At 35.5% G+C, this 20,474-nt stretch overlaps 1 protein-coding gene across 6 annotated transcripts in view; it reads right to left on the bottom strand.

Moving 5' to 3' along the window:
* Positions 1-20,149, bottom strand: part of LOC127865162 (uncharacterized) — a 120,717-nt gene extending 100,568 nt beyond the window's left edge. For 4 of the 6 annotated variants that reach the window (XR_008042511.1, XM_052405077.1, XM_052405076.1 and 1 more), the window contains exons 1-4: positions 20,002-20,136; positions 17,082-17,221; positions 13,582-13,751; positions 3,462-3,622 (exon numbers count right to left, since the gene is read on the bottom strand). Coding sequence is in view for 5 of the 6 variants with exons in the window: in XM_052405077.1 (XP_052261037.1) it covers positions 3,462-3,622; positions 13,582-13,751; positions 17,082-17,221; positions 20,002-20,054 (524 nt within the window). In the remaining variant the exon portion in view is untranslated. Of the gene's footprint in view, positions 1-3,461; positions 3,623-13,577; positions 13,752-17,081; positions 17,222-20,001 lie in introns of those variants that run through there. The other 2 variants (XM_052405078.1, XM_052405079.1) reach the window with 2 other exon arrangements.
* Between the last annotated feature and the right edge of the window lie 325 nt (positions 20,150-20,474).

Raw genomic sequence — 20,474 nt, 5'->3', positions numbered from 1 at the left:
GATACGCTGTGGACAAAATTTATGTAGAACAAGAGCACCGAATAACAGGTGCCACGCTCGGCTACAGGTGCAGTTTTGAATAAATGAAAGCTTGTCAGATTTTTTTTTTTTTAATGGTCACAGTGACCTTGACCTTTGACCAAGTGACCCCAAAATGGGTGTGGCGTGTAGAACTCATCAAGGTGCATCTACATATGAAGTTTCAAAGTTGTAGGTGGAAGCACTTTGATTTTAGAGCCAATGTTAAGGTTTTAGCACGAAGCGGACGGCAGGCGGCGGACGACAATCTGGCTATGACAATACCTCGGGTTTTCTGTGAAAACGCCAAGCTAAAAATAAACACAGAGCAATAACTCCACAGATATAGGAGCAAAACTAACAGTTCTTGTCAACTACACTTCCTTCTTTGAAATCAACCTACATTTCAAGTTAACACCTCTTTAAATTTTTGAGACATTGAAATTAAAGTGTTAAAATAAATAAAAAGCATATTTTCATGTTTTTATAAAATGGCTTGTTTAGTTTTGTCTATGTTTTACATAAGATAAATTAAATTGTTAGTGGTTAACTTCATATGAAGAGGAACAATGCCTGCTAGTTAGAATCCTGACATTGAACATTTTATGACAGACAGACGGAGGGACGGACGGACGGACGGACGGGCGGGCGGGCGGGCAGGCAGACAGACAGACAGACAGCCAAATAGATTATAGACAGACAGACAGACAGACTGCCAAATAGATTATAAACAAACAGACTTAAAGGCTTTAAATGGGGATTGATTTAAGTAATTTTATTGTTGATGAAAAAATTGCCAATCCACAATTTGAACAAGAGTTCCGCGGTCGGAGATGACCGCATTGAAGCCGGATTTTTTATTTAAATGACAGGAAAGTACCTTTCGTGTTTTTGTCAATGCAATACTTAAATTACTGAAATATTGTTCAAAGGTCAAAATGAAATGTAAGTACTTTTCAAGGCATGAGCAAACCTTGTGTTATGTTTTGAATGCATGCATATACATGAACAACAATAACATTTAAGGTCACAAATATGAACTTGAATTGACAATTGACAATTAGGAAAGTTTGATCTCAATTTTTTTATTAGCAAATTAGTAACATATTGTTTGAAGTTTCCATCAATTTCATTATCAAATGTAAGAAAATAAACTTAGATGAAATAATACTATTTATTGTTTTGCTTTCACATACCTACACAGAAATCCAGACAGCCTTATGATCACTCCAAAAGTCTAAGTGTGCTTGCAAACCTTTACGTCAAGTTTGAGATTCTAGGTCCAAGCATACCAAAGTTACAACAATTTTAACATTTTAACATTTAAGTTCACAGTGACCTTGACCTTCAAATGAATGACATTGAAATGAATGACCTTGAAATGACCAGTGGTCATCTAAGTGTGCTTGCAAACCTTTACGTCAAGTTTGAGATTCTAGGTCCAAGCATACCAAAGTTATAACAATTTTAACATTTTAACATTGAAGGTCACAGTGACCTTGACCTTCAAATGAATGACATTGAAATGAGCAGTGGTGATCTTCTAGTACTGGCCAACCTTTATGTCAAGTTTGAAGACTCTAGGTACAAGCATACCAAAGTTATAACATGGAATAAGAACTTTAACATTTTTACCTACCAAAGTTATAAGAACTTTAACATTTTTACATTCAAGGTCACAGTGACCTTGACCTTAGAATGAATGACCTTGAAATGACCAGTGGTCATCTAAGTGTGCTTGCAAACCTTCATGTCAAGTTTGAAGACTCTATGTCCAAGCATACCAAAGTTATAACAATTTTAACATTTTAACATTTAAGGTCACAGTGACCTTGACCTTCAAATGAATGACATTGAAATGACCAGTGGTCATCTTCTAGTACTGGCCAATCTTTATTTCAAGTTTGAAGACTCTAGGTACAAGCATACCAAAGTTATAACATGAAATAAGAACTTTAACATTTTTACATTCAAGGTCACAGTGACCTTGACCTTCAAATGAATGACCTTGAAATGTCCAGTGGTTACTTACTAGTTCTGGCCAACCTTCATGTCAAGTTTCAAGACTCTAGGTCCAAGCATACCAAAGTTATAACAACTTTAACATTTTTACATTCAAGGTCACAGTGACCTTGACCTTCAAATGAATGACCTTGAAATGTCCAGTGGTTACTTACTAGTTCTGGCCAACCTTCATGTCAAGTTTCAAGACTCTAGGTCCAAGCATACCAAAGTTATAACAACTTTAACATTTTTATATTGAAGGTCACAGTGACCTTCACCTTCAAATGAATGACCTTGAAATGACCAGTGGTCATCTGTTAATCCTGGCCAACCTTCATGTCAAGTTTGAAGACTCTAGGTCCAAGCATACCAAAGTTATACCATGAAATAAGAACTTTAACATTTTTACATTCAAGGTCACAGTGACCTTGACCTTCAAATGAATGACCTTGAAATGACCAGTGGTTACTAACTAGTTATGGCCAACCTTCATGTCAAGTTTCAAGACTCTAGGTCCAAGCATACCAAAGTTATAACAACTTTAACATTTTTTATATTGAAGGTCACAGTGACCTTGACCTTCAAATGAATGACCTTGAAATGACCAGTGGTCATCTGTTAATCCTGGCCAACCTTCATGTCAAGTTTGAAGACTCTAGGTCCAAGCATACCAAAGTTATACCATGAAATAAGAACTTTAACATTTTCGAGCACGCCGCCACCCCGCCCCGCCCGCCCGCCCACCCGCCCGCCCCCCCGCCCGCCCAACATCAATCTATAAGCCGAGATTTTTTTCGAAAAAAATCCGGCTAATAAAAAGGAACAATGCAGGCAATTTAAACACTGTTAAAAAAAGCCTTCAATTGTGTTCATATAAAGATAAGACTTGAATTTTAGGTGTGGGCCCAATGGCCATTCAAACAATACCTACTCCTGTTCACCTAGAATGTATATGTTGTTAAGTTCCATAGTTTATTAACATCAACTTGTAAATTTGAAATATTTAACGTGTGTAAATATGTAAAGGAAGCATTAATTGTACGAAATGCTATTTTAAATACCACTACTTGATTAATAGTTTGACTTCCTTGAAAGAAGTGTATGTATCATTTTGAAGTCACTAATATTTGTAATAATTTGTCCTTACTGCCTTTTAAATTATTATGTTTCTCCTTGTCAAAAATGTTATTGTTCGCTGTTCTTATCTTGTTTAGAAATGTCATTTCAATGAATTTAGTTCTGAAATTTAATTTTAACTTAACTAACATATATACATACTTATATTGTTTTGGTTACCTACTATAGTATACTGATACGTGACATTATTTATAATGATATGCATTAAACGATGTAAATATGTATAAGTCTTAATAAATTGTTCTGTTCATAATATTCAGCATTTGGGTAGAGTAATACACAATATCACCTATGATACTTACGCATACATATTCATGATCTGGGCGGGGCTACAGAAGCCACACTGGCTGCCATTGTACTTGTCAAGGCGGTCTTGTATGGGGTGAAGGCCGTCCCTCTGACTGCCCAGCCCCTCCACGGTGGTGATACTCCAGCCATCACACATGAAAACGGGGCACATGCACTGCCAAAGACACACACAACCACACTGGTACACATCATGCATATAGCTAGTATCATTTTTTTTAAGATTATCATTGTTGAGTTTATCTGGGTTGTCTTACTTTTTATCAAGGCTCTCACTGCCTGGTGCAATTTTTGCCAAATTGGACAATTTGATAAAAGTAATGATTCAATTTGCTGAGTCCAATAGATCGAGGCTTATAGTAGTGGCAACATTTTCATGTTGTGTTTCCAAAACCTTTTTCGATTCAATCCTTCATGTGTGAGTTTGTGTGTGTGTGTCATACCAAAAGTATGGCTTACATTGTTAATTGAGTATATATCATGGTTTAACTCATTAGAAGTTTAACTGATTTCATTGCTTCTTGATAACAACTTTACAAATTAAACAAGAGGGCCAAGATTGCCCTAGTTCGCTCACCTGAGAGGAGTCGGTTCATTCAATCTTTACCAAATGTCAAACTTGACCTAGATATTGTCCAGACAAACATCCTGGTCAAGTTTCATCATTATTTCATCTGTGAATCATGATAAATATACCTATGAAGTTTCATGATCCTAGGCGTAAGCATTCTTAGTTATCATCCAGAAACCATTTTTCTAAGTTGAGTCACCGTGACCTTGACAGCCATTGTGTGAATACGTTATTTGGCACTGTGACCTTGACCTTTGACCTAGTGACCTGATTATCAATAGGGGTCATCTGCGAGTCATGATCAATATACCTATGAAGTTTCATGAACCTAGGCATAAGCGTTCTTGAGTTATCATCCAGAAACCATTTTACTATTTCAGGTCACTGTGACCTTGACCTTTGACCTAGTGACCTGAAAATCAATAGGGGTCATCTGCGAGTCATGATCATTGTACCTATGAAGTTTCATGATCATAGGCATAAGCGTTCTTGAGTTATCATCCAGAAACCATTTTACTATTTCAGGTCACCCCAACCTTGACCTTTCACCTAGTGACCTGAAAATCAATAGGGGTCATCTTCGGGTCATGATCAATATACCTATGAAGTTTCATGATCCTAGGCATAAGCGCTCTTGAGTTATCATCTGGAAACCATGTTACTATTTCGGGTCACCGTGACCTTGACCTTTGACCTAGTGACCTGAAAATCAATAGGGGTTATCTACGAGTCATGATCAATGTACCTATGAAGTTTCATGATCCTAGGCATAAGCGTTCTTGAGTAATCATCTGGAAACAATTTTACTGTTTTGGGTCATCGTGACCTTGACCTTTGACCTAATGACCTGAAAATCAATAGGGGTCATCTACGAGGTATGATCAATGTACCTATGAAGTTTCATGATCCTAGGCCTAAGCGTTCTTGAGTTATCATCCGGAAACCATTTTACTATTTCCGGTCATCGTGACCTTGACCTTTGACCCAGTGACCTGAAAATAAATAGGGGTTATCTGCGAGTCATGATCAATGTACCTATGAAGTTTCATGATCCTAGGCATAAGCGTTCTTGAGTTATCATCCAGAAACCATTTTACTATTTCAGGTCACCCCGACCTTGACCTTTCACCTAGTGACCTGAAAATCAATAGGGGTCATCTTCGGGTCATGATCAATGTACCTATGAAGTTTCATGATCCTAGGCATAAGCGCTCTTGAGTTATCATCTGGAAACCATGTTACTATTTCGGGTCACCGTGACCTTGACCTTTGACCTAGTGACCTGAAAATCAATAGGGGTTATCTACGAGTAATGATCAATCTACCTATGAAGTTTCATGATCCTAGGCATAAGCGTTCTTGAGTAATCATCCGGAAACAATTTTACTGTTTTGGGTCATTGTGACCTTGACCTTTGACCTAATGACCTGAAAATCAATAGGGGTCATCTACAAGTTATGATCAATGTACCTATGAAGTTTCATGATCCTAGGCCTAAGCGTTCTTGAGTAATCATCCGGAAACCATTTTACTATTTCCGGTCATCGTGACCTTGACCTTTGACCCAGTGACCTGAAAATCAATAGGGGTTATCTGCGAGTCATGATCAATGTACCTATGAAATTTCATGATCCTAGGCATAAGCATTCTTGAGTTATCATCCGGAAACCATTTTACTGCTTTGGGTCACCGTGACCTTGACCTTTGACCTAGTGACCTAAAAATCAATAGGGGTCATCTGCGAGTCATGATCAATGTATCTATGAAGTTTCATGATCCTAGGCATAAGTGTTCTTGAGTTATCATCCGGAAACCATTTTACTATTTCGGGTCATCGTGACCTTGACCTTTGACCTAGTGACCTTAAAATCAATAGGAGTCATCTGCGAGTCATGATCAATGTACCTATGAAGTTTCATGATCCTTGGCATAAGCGCTCTTGAGTTATCATCCGGAAACCATCTGGTGGACGGATGGACCTACATGAGCAAAACAATATACCTCCTCTTCTTGGAAAGGGGTGGGGTGGCATAATGAGAAAATTGCCCCCCTCCCAGCAGCCATTTTATTCAACTGACCGGAACCATTTTTGAAATCAACTCTCGTATCAAAGAAACAAATGTTCTGAGCAAATTTCATGAAAATTGGGCCAAAAATGTGACTTCTACTGTGTTCACATGTTTTCACTATATACATATAAGGATAAATGCCCCGCCCACTGGCAGCCATGTTTTTTTACCAATCCTGACTATTTTCAAACTCGTCCGAGATATCAATAAAACCAATGTTTCGACCAACTTTCATGATGATTGGGCAAAAATTGTGATTTCTAGAGTGTTTACAAGGTTTCTCTAAAGCCAAATAGGGAAATCTGCCACTATATACATATAGAGAAAAATGCGCCGCCCACTAGCGGCCATGTTTTTTCACCGATCTCGACCATTTTCGAACTTGTCCGAGACATCAATTGAACCAATGTTTTGACCAATTTTCATGATGATTGGGCAAAAATTGTGACTTATAGAGTGTTTACAAGGTTTCTCTATAGCCAAATAAGGAAAACTGCCCCGCCCACTGGCGGCCATGTTTTTCAACGGATGGGAACCACTTTGAACTCAACCAAGATATCATTAAGACACACATTTTGACAAAGTTACATGAAGATTGGGCATGAAATGTGACTTCTACAGTGTTTACAAGGTTTTTCTTTTTTTTGACCTAGCGACCTAGTTTTTGACCCGGCACAACCCAGTTTCACACTCGGCCGAGATTTTATTGGGACAAAGCTTCTGACCAAGTTTCATGAAGATGGGACAAGAAATGTGGCCTCTAGAGTGTTTACGAGCAAATGTTAACGGACGGACGGACATACGACGGACAAAGACTGGTCACAAAAGCTAACCTGAGCAATCAGGTGAGCTAAAAATATATCAAACAGTTCAATCAGCTTTTATTACTGACCACTGATATTAACATCTGGCATACAGGAAAGTGAGGTCAGTAAGCTGAGTGGTAAATAGTTACACACTGCAATGATCAATATCTGGGGTCTAACAAATTCTAGAGCAGAACTAAAAATAGATTGGGAAATATGACTCAGCAGGTTAAACAATGGAAATAGATACTGCAAAATTGTGTTCATGTTGTCTTCATTTAAGCTTTCTCTTAGTTGATAGGCTTACCATAAGTAATAATGACTAAAACAGTTGTTAATTATGTAAATTCTGTGTTATGAAAAATTCAATAAAACAGTTAATGGTACATAATACTGACAAAATTTCATGAAGATTGGGCAACTGAATTAAATCAACTAGAGTGTTAACAAGATTATACTATAGCCATATAAAGAAAAATGCCCCGCCCCATTAAAAGCCATGTTTTTCAAGCAAACATAATTATTTTCGAACTCATCCAAGATATCATTGAGACCAATCTTCTGACCAAATTTCATGAAGATTGGACGATAAATGTGGCCTCTAGAGTGTTAACAAGGTTTTACTAAAGCCATATATAGCCATATAAGGAAAAATTCCCCGCCCCTGGTGGCCATGTTTTTAAAGCAACAAAAACCATTTTAGAACTTATCCAAGATATCATTGGGACAAATCTTCAGACCAAGTTTCATGATGATCGGAAAATAAATGTGACCTCTAGAGTGTTAACAAGGTCATACATTTCAATATAATTTAAAATATAACTTAAGAAGAACATGTATTAAAAGCGAAATAAGCAAGATATTTAATTCTGAAATCCAAAATGTCTGTACAGTAGAATTCACAAGAATGAATGTCATGCATGAACAATGTGAATCTTAATTTAGTTTAATGGTTGTTTTTAAATTCCTGCAGCGATGTCTATTCATTCGGCACACGAACACTAACTCCGATCCTAATAAAAAGACGAATTCTTCGGTTATTGTAGGAAAATATGTACAAAATATCTTCGTCACCATCAGCTCGGGGCGCTAATTTGTCTTTGCTGCATTTTATGAAATTGGTCTTCAATATCTTGCCTATTTTGTGTTATTGTAACATGTATTTATCAATATATTTCAATTTAACACATATAATCAAAGCGCTGAAGGCACTGAAGATGTTCGCTATTGCAAAATTTAACACACAATTCATTTTTCAAAATCAATCGCAAGTTTGAAATGAACACACGCCATTCAACTTTATAAAGTGTGTGTCATAGCACACGGGTCGAGTTTTGTGTGCACTTTTTATCATCCTTATTATTTCACAGAAATAACTTAGACATAATAAAAACAACTTGCTTTTTGGACGTTCTGAAAGCATAGAAAGTATGATGAAAATGGTAATGAGAACTTAATATACGAAATTTGCAGTCACCATCATATTAAAGGAATATTTTTTCTAATATCAAATAACTATCGCGCCAAGAATATAAATTCATAATGAAAGTTCCGTGCACTAAACCTTTGATTTTTGACACCATATACAAATTCAAAATATACAATAATCTTCGTATCTTGTATATGGAGGAATAAAAGTATTATAAACATTGCTGTTTATGCTTTACTTGTTACCTGAGCAGTTCACACGGTGTCAACAACGCTGACATAAACATAGGTATAGATCACTAATGCGCTTTTAGCCGTAGCTGTTTTACTCAGTTTTCATCTTAGTGACTTTTACATAACGCCAACAGACACGCATGAATATTTTCGAATATTTAATAAGCTGATTCGAGATACAACCTCTGAATTTTTGCTTCATCACTGCGTATGTGCTCAATTCAAAGGATGTAGCACTGTTCAGTGTAAGGAATTCCGAACTACTCTCTGTATGCTCAGACGACACAAATTGTGGCCCTGTTACAATTACGCGTTATAATCCATCTCGCAGAATTTCACTTTCGCCTCCAAGATGAGAAAACAATCATTGGCGAAATAGTATAGTGTCACGATAAGAGAAAATCGTTTAATTGTCATACCACAATGTTTGCCGTACTTGGTCAGCACGTCTGGAAATCATTCCTTAATGTGTGGATAGGCTGCCATTATTAACAAGTTAGCTATTTTGAATTCAATTTTGTATCAAAAAGCATTGTTCTTAAATGTGGCATTTTCAATTCGCAATGAGATTTGTAATGACCCTCGTCATGCGAAAATGGGTCTTATTCCATATGCAACCATCATATAAATAGCCCACTCAGCTATCTCTCCTTCTGGTAAGGAGAAACATAACATATTGAGTGATTTTATAGCGAACAGCATCGCCTATGGCCTGACTGCGCAAAAGCACATGTTGGGTTTAACAAACGCCTGCCGAAACGCATAAGATCCATTTTCGGATGACAGCGCTATTGATGTGTGATTTAAATGTGTCGAAAGAAAACTTCGTTTCAATCAAATATCAACATACGATATATTTCGATAGTGAAGAAAGATACTCATAACAAGGCATATGAGGACACATATGCAGTGCTCTCCCGTTGTTTATTTTCTATCTACTCGCACTAATGTGTGATTAGATAATGCTAACACACATTTCTTGCGGTGAATATGCAACTTACAAGTGAAAAACACAACACAATAGTTTAACTTTTGTTTAATTGTATTTATTTATTTAGAAAAGTAAATTGCAAACTTTATTTCAAAGTCAGCGTATACGCCGACTACATTTTTAAAAGATATTTATTGTAATAAATATATTTAATATAATATATTTAGTTGTTTTCGGTTTAAGCGATTATAAAGCATTTTCGAGGTTGCCTATAGTATGCCTGTAGAAAGTGATGAACTCATATCCAACTGTCTATGTATTGAGAACTGTGAATATAAACAAGCTAAACCTTCTACTAACCTTCTACTATTGCGTTGCTAGCACCCGTAAATACAAAAGATCGCCGCTATCTGTTGAGAACCAAAGAACGTTTTCCGGATTATTATTATAAATTGTTTGTTATATTCGGGTTTAGCGATTATGAAACATTTTTTTGTTTTTGTCTATTGTATCGCTGAAGTTATTGTTGAACTTATGTTCAACGTTTTACAAATTGAGAATATAAATAAGCGTTAACTTTTCCCTGAATCTATTAATAGCCTCAATTTACGACCTGTACTTCGTCATTGAGATGTATGTGAGAGCGTAACCTATTGCGTTGTTATCGCCCGTGGACTTTTCTTCGTTTATCGACAGGTGCATCTATTAATAGCCTCATATCATGAATGGACTGAGCAAAAATACTACCTCATGAAGATGCTGCAGAAAGTAAACTATTTTATTCATTCATAAACAATCTCCTCCACGACACGTACAATACGATCATTGTTTATTGATTCTTTTCTATAAAAGCACCGTTCGAAACTATTGCATTTAACACGATATTAATATCATGTTTCCATTTGTGAATGAATATAATTGGAGAACTCAAATCTCTTGCATAAATTATACAACTCTTTCTCGCGCGGATATGCGTAGTAAGCGGGTATTGGGCTCCTAGTAGCTAAGGCGTATCGACCTGAATTTTAGACTAACCACCTTAGACGGTCGCTAAGCGACCATCTAAAAATCGTATAGTATCGCTTTAATTGTTTGACAAAAGAATGCCATATTGTACAGAATCATCAAACAATAAAAATAATATTCAAAAGTTTGCTATCTTCCAGAATGTAAATCTATCATTTATAATTAATTCCACTTAATCTTCTTGGGCTTAAAACAAATATTTTAAAAAGGGAGACAACTCTGTCATTGCAACATAATTTTTCATTTGCAGTTACTTCCCTTGACATGATAATCTATATAGTGTTCAAAAGCTGTTATTACTATATAAATATAAGGAAAATGACCCCCCCCCCCCCCAGCGGCCATGCTTTTTCACCGATCCGAACCATTTTGGAACTCAACTGTCATATCCAAAAAACACATGTTCTGACCAAATTTCATGAATATTGGACCAAAAATGTGACTTCTAGAGTGTTCCCATGTTTTCACTATATACATATAGAGAACTGCCCCGCCCCCTGGCGGCCATGTTTTTTCACCAATCTGGACCATTTTCGAACTCCTCCAAGAAATCAATAAAAACTAATGTTTTGACCAACTTTCATGATGATTGGGCAAAAATTGTGACTTCTAGAGTGTTTACAAGGTTTCTCTATAGCCAAATGAGGAAAACTGCCCCGTCCACTGGCAGCCATGTTTTTCAACACACAGGAACCACTTTTGAACTCAATCAAGATATCATTAAGACAAACATTTTGACAAAGTTACATGAAGATTTAACATAAAATGTGACTTCTACAGTGTTTACAAGGTTTTTCTTTTTTTTGACCTAGTGACCTAGTTTTTGACCAGGCACAACCCAGTTTCGAACTCGGCCGAGATTTTATTGGGGCAAAGCTTTTGAACAAGTTTCATGAAGATGGGACAAGAAATGTGGCCTCTAGAGTGTTTACGAGCAAATGTTTACGGAGGGACGGACGGACATACGACGGACAAAGACCGGTCAGAAAAGCTCACCTGAGCAATCAGGTGAGCTAAAAAAAGTGGTGGCAAAACCCATTTTTTTTTTGTAAGAGCGCTGCGTGTCACAACAAACAAATTCTTAATTCAAAGTATAACGAGTACCCAGTAATCAGCTATTTACTTTAACCATGACTTCAGAGAAGGTTAAATACTTGAGGGCATATTAACCCCAATTCTTTTTGTCAAAGAGTTTTGTGCCTTAACCATTAGCTTTAAAGGGTCGTCACTCATGGTGATATCTAAAGAACATTTTTGTTGAGATTCAATTAAAAGCAGGCTTTAAAAAAAAAATCATTAAATTATATCAATTGTGAAGTATATAAATGTGGATGTTATTATCAGGAAATACAACGCGCTCCGTTATAACGCTGAATCCAATATAACGCGGAGGGTGCTTGGATCCCATTTTTTTTCCAACCTTCCATTTGATTTCTGTTTCAAATCCGTATTATGCAACTTCATGTATTTTCAGACAATTCAAAGATGGTGGCAATCACATGTTGATTGCTTTATTCAACCGTCCGTTGAACCGATTATAATCGCCTCGAGGTTAAACAACACCGACAGCTTATTGGTGTTAATCTGTGGTGTAATGTCAATAAAGGTGTGAAAAACTCGCGTGTCAGTGTTTATTACATGTATTCCTCATCAGAGCGGTTCAGTGCGATAATTTCCATAAGTTAAGTGCAAGCGGGATAGTTATACCATTAAAGTAATTCAAAACGATTGAAACATTCTTACTTTGATATGGTTGCAGTTTGACTATATTAAATGAGCGGCTGTGAAATATTCTGCCTACTGTAAAACAACTTTTTCTGTCATTTCATTATCATTCTAGTATTATGTCATTTAATCTTTCAGTTCGTTTATAAGAAATTAATAATGCAGACGATTTATTTACATGCGAACGCAGTGTACCGGTAATTGCTCACAGAGTTTCACTTTCATTCTTGCGGTATCAGAAAGTCCCCGGGAAACACGTTTTTTGCATGCGTATGACGCAATAAAACATTTTTTTGTACATGAGTCGTATTGCATTCAATCTAAATTTAAAGTCGCTCGTCCAATGAAAGCACTGCCCCATAATGCACTGTACTCTTTAACACTTCTGAAAATGGCATATATGCGTACAGTTGTGTTTACGAATTTCTTAAACATATTTCGTCATTAATGTTCAAGATTATTATTTTTTAAGTGATGTTGTAATTTTATTGGATTATCGGATAAATGTGCACATGAGAAAAGCGGTATGTATACTGTTATCGATACGATTCGGTTTATATGCATGTATTTGCGTCAACACAGCATGGCAATATACATGACCTATATTATAGGCTATTCTATACCTGTTTTTTTTTATTGCGCCTGCAGTAAATGAGCTCAAAACCTATAACGCGGATCCGTTATAACACTGTTTCGCGGCTTGGACCCCATTGACCGCGCTATATTGGAGTTACAGTGTAGTTCTAAAAAAAATACATAAAGAAAACTGTTTTCTTATAGGTTTTGTACTCAAAATTACAAGATCAAATGTCAACATGCGGGGATAAATTTTCTTAAATAATACCTACAAGGACTAAATACATCAAACAAACTTTGTGTTTTATTACGAAGCCTATTTTTTACGATAGTCCTTTAAAGGCCTAGCTTTTAGAATGGCTAAACATATAACAAATGGGCCGCGCTCTGTGAAAAATGGTTTAATGCATGTGCGTAAAGCGTTGCCACAGATTAGCCTCTGAAGTCAGCACAGGCTAATCAGGGACAGCAGTTTCCGATTTTATGGTATTTTTTGTTTACAGAAAGTCTCCTCTTAGCAAAAATCAATTTACAGGCGAATCTGGGATGACACTTTATACAATTGCACAGAACAAGACACAAATAAGATCTCTTCTTAAGCTTAAACTATCATGGTTAATTATCAAGTAGATGAACATAAACTGTTTGCCCTTTCTTACTGTGCGAGGTTGTTTGACAAAATATTTTAATGGATTATAAACATGCAAATGCTTTTATGCAAAATAAATCAACTCAAAAGCTCAAACATACTGAGTTGATAGCTTTCCTTTCTATATCATTGGTAGACGGGTTGACCGATGCTGCCATAACAACGCAGACACCACAGCCTCCCTCCTTGCACATGTACTTTGTTCCCATGGAGATACGCTTGTCCCGTAGGAACTCATTCAGGGATGTGGCAGGATCAAGGGACTTGTCAACTGTGTATAAAACGTTAATATGTATATAGCACTTGTATTGTCAATGGTACATTACAGAGGCGCAATGGCTTGGTGAAAATGGATACTGCTTTCCAAGTAAGAGGTGCCCAGATTGATCCCCAATAAAGGAACATTCTGCTATTCTTTCCAAAGACTTCAAGTACTAATTCCTTCCAACAATATGGGCTTCATTTCCATAATAAGCCTATTGCTTTTTATACAACTAAGCTAATATAAATAGATATAATTTAATATAATGCAGTATAATCCTTGTGTAAAAAGAAGTAGTTCAACAAGGGCTGTTTGTAAAACATGCATGCCCCCCATATGGGCTCTCCGTTGTAATGACAGTCATTGTGTGAATATGTTTTTTGTCACTGTGACCTTAACCTTTGACCTAGTGACCTGAAAATCAATAGGGGTCAACTTTGAGTCATGATCAATCTACCTATCAAGTTTCATGATCCTAGGCATAAGCGTTCTTGAGTTATCATCAGGAAACCATTTTACTATTTCGGGTCACCGTCACCTTGACCTTTGACCTAGTGACCTGAAAATCAATAGGGGTCATCTGCGAGTCATGATCAATGTACCTATGAAGTTTCATGATCCTAGGCATAAGCCTTCTTGAGTTATCATCTGGAAACCATTTTACTATTTCCGGTCACCGTGACCTTGACCTTTGACCTAGTGACCTGAAAATCAATAGGGGTTATTTGCCAGCCATTATCAATTTACCTACGAAGTTTCATGATCCTAGACCTAAGCGTTCTTGAGTTATCATCCGGAAACCATTTTACTTTTTCGGGTCACTGTGACCTTGACCTTTGACCTAGTGACCTGAAAATCATTAGGGGTCATCTGCGAGTCATGATCAATCTACCTATCAAGTTTCATGATCCTAGGCCTAAGCGTTCTTGAGTTATCATCCGGAAACCAGTTTACTATTTCGGGTCACCGTGACCTTGACCTTTGACCTAGGGGTCATCTGCGAGTCATGATCAATGTACCTATGAAGTTTCATGATCCTAGGCCCAAGCGTTCTTGAGTTATCATCCGGAAACCACCTGGTGGACGGACCGACCGACCGACATGTGCAAAGCAATATACCCCCTCTTCTTCGAAGGGGGCATAATTAAACTCTTGGAGATCTGGTCATCAATTATGAATCTTTTTATTTTACAAGTCGAGTTGTAATGTATACTACATGTTGCAAATGAAATTCTTTGTAAACACCTACATAATAATAATTATTGACATGTGCTGATAAAAAATGCCAACAAAAAAGTGATTTAAACAAACAGATGGAAAGTGACTTAATTAAACAATATGAAACCACTTTTCAAACATAAAATAGTTTTCACCTCTGATTTAAATTTGTGTTAAAAATGAAGATTTACAAAATGCAACTTTGGTTCAAAACCTTGGCATTGATGATTTTGACTAAATAAGAGTGCCAACTTGTCAAATTATACCCTTGTTTAAGGGTCTGGCTTTCACTGAACATGTTTGAGAATCATATAGACGATTAAAACTATTGGAAAGAGAGAGCTGACCACATTACTTCAGCACATGTTGGATTATTCAAGGGACATAATTCAGAATTGAATTGTTATACTACGATTATGTGAAAAGTTAGCGGTGTAGAGGTAAAGCATAGGCTTTAACATTGAGAGATCTAGTGTTTGATTTCCGAACATACATTGCATGTAGAATGCAATGACAATAGAAAATATGAGAAGAAAGGGAAGAAAATCAAAATGTTGTACTACAATTGTCAAAATTTGAAACAAACATTTAAAGATTAATGATGATAAGGAAAAAAAGTGGGCTCTAGAGCACAAGCATTATCTTTAATTAACATAGTATTTGATTACAAATGAACCAGTTTTGATCTAGGTCAAGACATCCTTGGGAACAAATGTTCAGACAAAGTTTCTTGAAGATTGGGCCATAAATGTTAACTCAAGAGTGTTAATACACTTTTTCTTTAATTTAAGCCAGTAACCTAGGTTTTGCCCCACATAACCCAGTATGAATCTTTGCCAAGATATCAGTGGGATAAATAACCTCACCAAGTTTCATAAAGATTGGGGAACAAATGAGGCCTCAACAGTGTTTACAAGCTCCTTTTTTTAATTTGACTTCCATAGTGTTCACTTTTTTCTTTAATTGGACCTAGCGACCTAGTTTTAGAATGTATGGAAATAAATTTCCATATTGGCCCAGATATCATGGGGACAATATTCTGACCAATCTTTATAAAGACTGGGCAATAAACATGACCTCTAGTATTAACAAGCATTATCTTAAATTTGACCTAAAGACCTTGTTTTTAATCCCACATTACTTACTTTTTAACTAGGCAGAGAAATTAATTGGGGTAAATTTGCTGACAAAGTTCAATGCAGATTGTTCTATAAATTTGGCCTGTAGACTTTTCATACAAATTTTCTTAAGTTTGATGTGGTGACATAAGTAGCCCCAGTGATTTTTTTTGCTCAAATTTACAGCCGATTTTCGGCTGCTTCCCAATCGCAAAAATACACGTTTTTTCCCAAAAATCTGACCAAAATTTCCCAAAAAAAGCCCAACTTCCAAAAAAAAAAAAAAAATTTTTTTTTTTTTTTTTTTAGAAAGAAGTCTCATATAACTTAATAATGATTTCTTAAATCTAGGTCTCAATAATTTTTTTTTCAACATCTTACAAAATAAATAACTTGAATTGGGTCATTTTTGCCCATAAATCATTCCCAAACTTGCCACTTTTATTGATTAAAAAAAATCCCAATTTGACCAGACTCCTTTTCAAGAAAACTCCCTGAACATGCACTTAAAAAAAATATCACTTCTGTTACTTATAATCCTATTCATAATGCTTAATTTTTCCCAATTTCATGGTTAATCGCGCTATTTTTCCCAATTTCACGGTTTATCGCGCTAATTTTCCCAATTCAAATGGCACAGGCTGTAACAAATTAAAGCAAAAAAAATCACTGAGCCCAGTTTCAAACTCTGCAAAAATATCAGTGGGACACAATTTTGTGAAAAGACATGATAAAGACTGTCTAATAAATTTGGACTGGAGTTAAGTGTTCATGGGGTAAATGTTTGCAAGGTACAACAATTTTTAACGAATAACAGCAGACAAAAGGTGAGCTAAAAGCTGAGAAAAACTGCCAGGTTGCTTATTAACATGATAAATTAGAAATGATTGTGCACTTATATTTTCTTTTATGATGTTGCACTTTCTCACAAATCAAAGGGAAAGCTTTTTGGGCAAAATTTGATAAATTGGCTTGATATTAATAGACATGTATCAAAACATACCTGTATATTCTTTGCCATTTACTTTTAAAATGACCTCTGACCTTACAGGAGTGGTGACCTTGAACTTGAAGAAGTGCCCACAGTACAAACATGTTGAAGCACAAACACCATTTTCAATGGGACTTTTAATTGGCACATGGCTGAAAGAGGAGTAAAGACAAATGACAAATCAAGTAGTACAGCTTTTGATAAGATATCAAAGGGTATCATAAGCAAAATAATATGTTTCAAATTGTGCATTTTAAAATTTGCAATATCACCTGCATGCAAATGGAAACTTTTAAAAATCTGTGTAGGTCTAGATAGTGATTTCTTTGTTTTTGTTCTCACAGGCTCAAACAGAATGCCGAGATCTTTGTTAATAACAACAAGATTGAGAATCAACCTGGTCAGTATTCAATCTTGCAGTTTCTTTAATTTGTCAATATCATAAAATTTACATTTTTGTGTCCTTTGATGTGATGTTGTGTTGCAGTTGTTGTTAATTTTTGTTATCAACTAGCTATACCGGTAAGTGAAATGCATGCGCTTGTTAAAGACTGTTTAGCATGCAATTAATACAACTTTCAAATGGATTTGATTTTGTGGGTAAAAGAAATAGTGTATCCCTTCATAGAATCGGCCATCGTCATTGTATTGTGCCTTTGGCCAAAACCTTTCAAGAAGTGCTGGACAGTAAATGTTTTTCCATTTTTAGAATTTTTAATTTATTTACTGTTTATTAATGACTATTACAACAATCTTTCTCATGATTTCCGGTTTTCATTGGAAAATAGGCCATGTTTATTCCAGACTGATATTATGATTACACATAATTGTGTTAGTTTGTGTTTGGTTTATTAGTAGGTCTATCCAATTAGAAACATGATCAAGAGTTTTGTTTTTCCATTAAAAAATTATTTACATAAAAAGAACATGTGCATAGTAACAAAGCTAAGCAACCAAGCAGAAGGGGCGTTATTATGAGAAACGGTGTACAGGAAACTGATTACTACATGCAGCTTAGTGAGTTTAAGTCTCGCCAGTATGAGGCAAAACATTAGCGATTTTAATGCAGGTTTTGTTGTAATGTCCAGGAATACATATTAAAATATAGAGTGAAGTATTAAACATGTATATTTTTCTATTTTTCACTTAAAATAGTAATACTGAGCATTTGCCATGGTCTAATATAGCCATTATATGCATCGTTTGACGATATAAAAACCTAAAAATTATAAAGCGTTGCAACGCGTAACGATTGAATAATTTGGAGAGTTCTGTTGTTGTCGTTAAGGGTTTAAATTTGTGAAACTACGAAGACTGATTATATGATGTATAAAATACGGATCTTATGTATGCTTGGCAGAATAGCTTTTTTGGCTATTGCGTTTTTACTTCAGGATGCCGGGGGTCACTGGTTCGAGCCCTGCTGCGGGCTACTTTTTTTTCCCTTTTTAAATTTTATTTTTTACTGGAGCTTTTAAAATGTAATGGCAAACTTCAAAACATGCCAACAACTGTGAAAAGGCCCCTTTAAAATGGGCAGAGCAGAACCGTCAAAAAAACGCACAGGGAAAGTCTATTCCGAATAAACAGACTCCCAGAGCCTTCGATAATTTTTGCTGTTTTATGTAGTAAAGAGGTAGGCTAAAATTGTCACACTTTTAAGATCTGTATAAGTCACTATTGAATGAAGGCTTGAAGCCAATAAAACAAAAACTGAAAGTGCAGTTTAGGGTTTATGGACGTTTCGTGCCACTGCCAGTTCGTGCCACTGATATTTGTGTGGAAAAGGGGTAGACGTTTCGTCCCACTGATACTATATAGGCAGATAGGTGTGAATAATGCCGTATAGGTGTGAATGATATTGGGGTGTACATTAATGTAGAAAATTACAACAATGTTAACAATTATAATTATAAATAACAAAAATAAAATGATTTATTGTTAGTATACAAATATGTGTACATAGTTCGTTATGTTCAATAAATATAAAACATAAAGTGTTGTTATTTTTTATGCATCATGTGTACCGGGTATGTGTATGTAAAAATAAAATAAAAAAATATTTGTGCATAGTTCATTATGTTTAAAAAATATAAAACATGAAGTGCTGTTATTTTTTATGCTTCATGTGTATGCACTATATACATAAATAATAATATAACACAAATGAACAATAATACATTTTATTCAATAAAGACCTAATAAAATGAAGTTGGTCTTTTACTTGTAGGAAAAGCTTATGCTTTACTATCGACTCACAACCTATCAATTAGCGGTAAGTGCCTTTAAGTTATTAGCAAACAATGAATTACCGACTCGGACCAATTAGTAAACAACTCACCGCTTTAATGATGATTCAAACTGTGTAATGAATATAATGTTAATTTATTGAAAATGTTTTAATATATTTATGTAATCAATCTAGATATTGTTAAAATGTATGTATGCATTCCCTTTTGATATTGTTAATGTATAATATAAAAGAGTATAGTAAATCTTGTTTCGTTTCTTGTAATAATATACTGGTAATGTAAATTTATTGAAAATGTTTGAATATATTTATGTTATCAATCTAGATATTGTTAATGTATTACAAGAAGCATGTAAATTGACTCTTAAACATTTTTGTTCATGTAATTAAAAATAAATCTTGAAATCGCAGAATACTTTTGAACTGAATAAATAATCTTGAAATAAAACAATGTTGATTTAACATTGAACAGATGTTACAATCAAAGGTGCGAAAGTTACCCGTTATGATTCACACCTATACGGTATTATTCACACCTATCCGCTTATATATCAGTGGGACGAAACGTCCAATGCCCTCCTACACAAATATCAGTGGCACGAACTGGTAGTGGCACGAAACGTCCAGCACCCGCAGTTTAGCATTTGCAATTGAAAATCTTTCTTCAATACTGATTTTTACCTAGTTTTGCAAACTGGACACTCAAGCAAACTTGTTTTCGCATTTGACATCATTTTGTATTCCTTGAAACCCGAAAACCCGATTACAAGTTGACTTTCATTTAATGACCTAGACGAGTTAACGCGTGACGTCACACGCACCTGCAAAGTTTAGACTCCGCCCACTGGTTGGCAAAAAGAGGTGGAATTCGGAATTCATATAAGCGCATATAGAGAAGGTCATATTCATCGTTTTTATTGATAATCATGAACTGTATCAAATATAATTTAATATTTATGTCTGAATAAAACATAAGTATGCGTGGAAATTCATTTTTGGAACAACATTATAATTATATTGTTGATATAATTTATTTTTACTAAAAACGAGCTCTGGAATGGAACGTACACTATCTACGTCTACGAGCTCGGTATTTGGTTACCACAAACACTCTACTAAACGCATCTTCACGTCCATTTTAGATACAAAATTTC

Source organism: Dreissena polymorpha, chromosome 1 (assembly GCF_020536995.1).
Source record: "Dreissena polymorpha isolate Duluth1 chromosome 1, UMN_Dpol_1.0, whole genome shotgun sequence".
In the NCBI taxonomy this organism is placed as follows: Eukaryota; Metazoa; Mollusca; class Bivalvia; order Myida; family Dreissenidae; genus Dreissena; species Dreissena polymorpha.
This window is presented reverse-complemented; position numbering and strand designations above follow the sequence as displayed.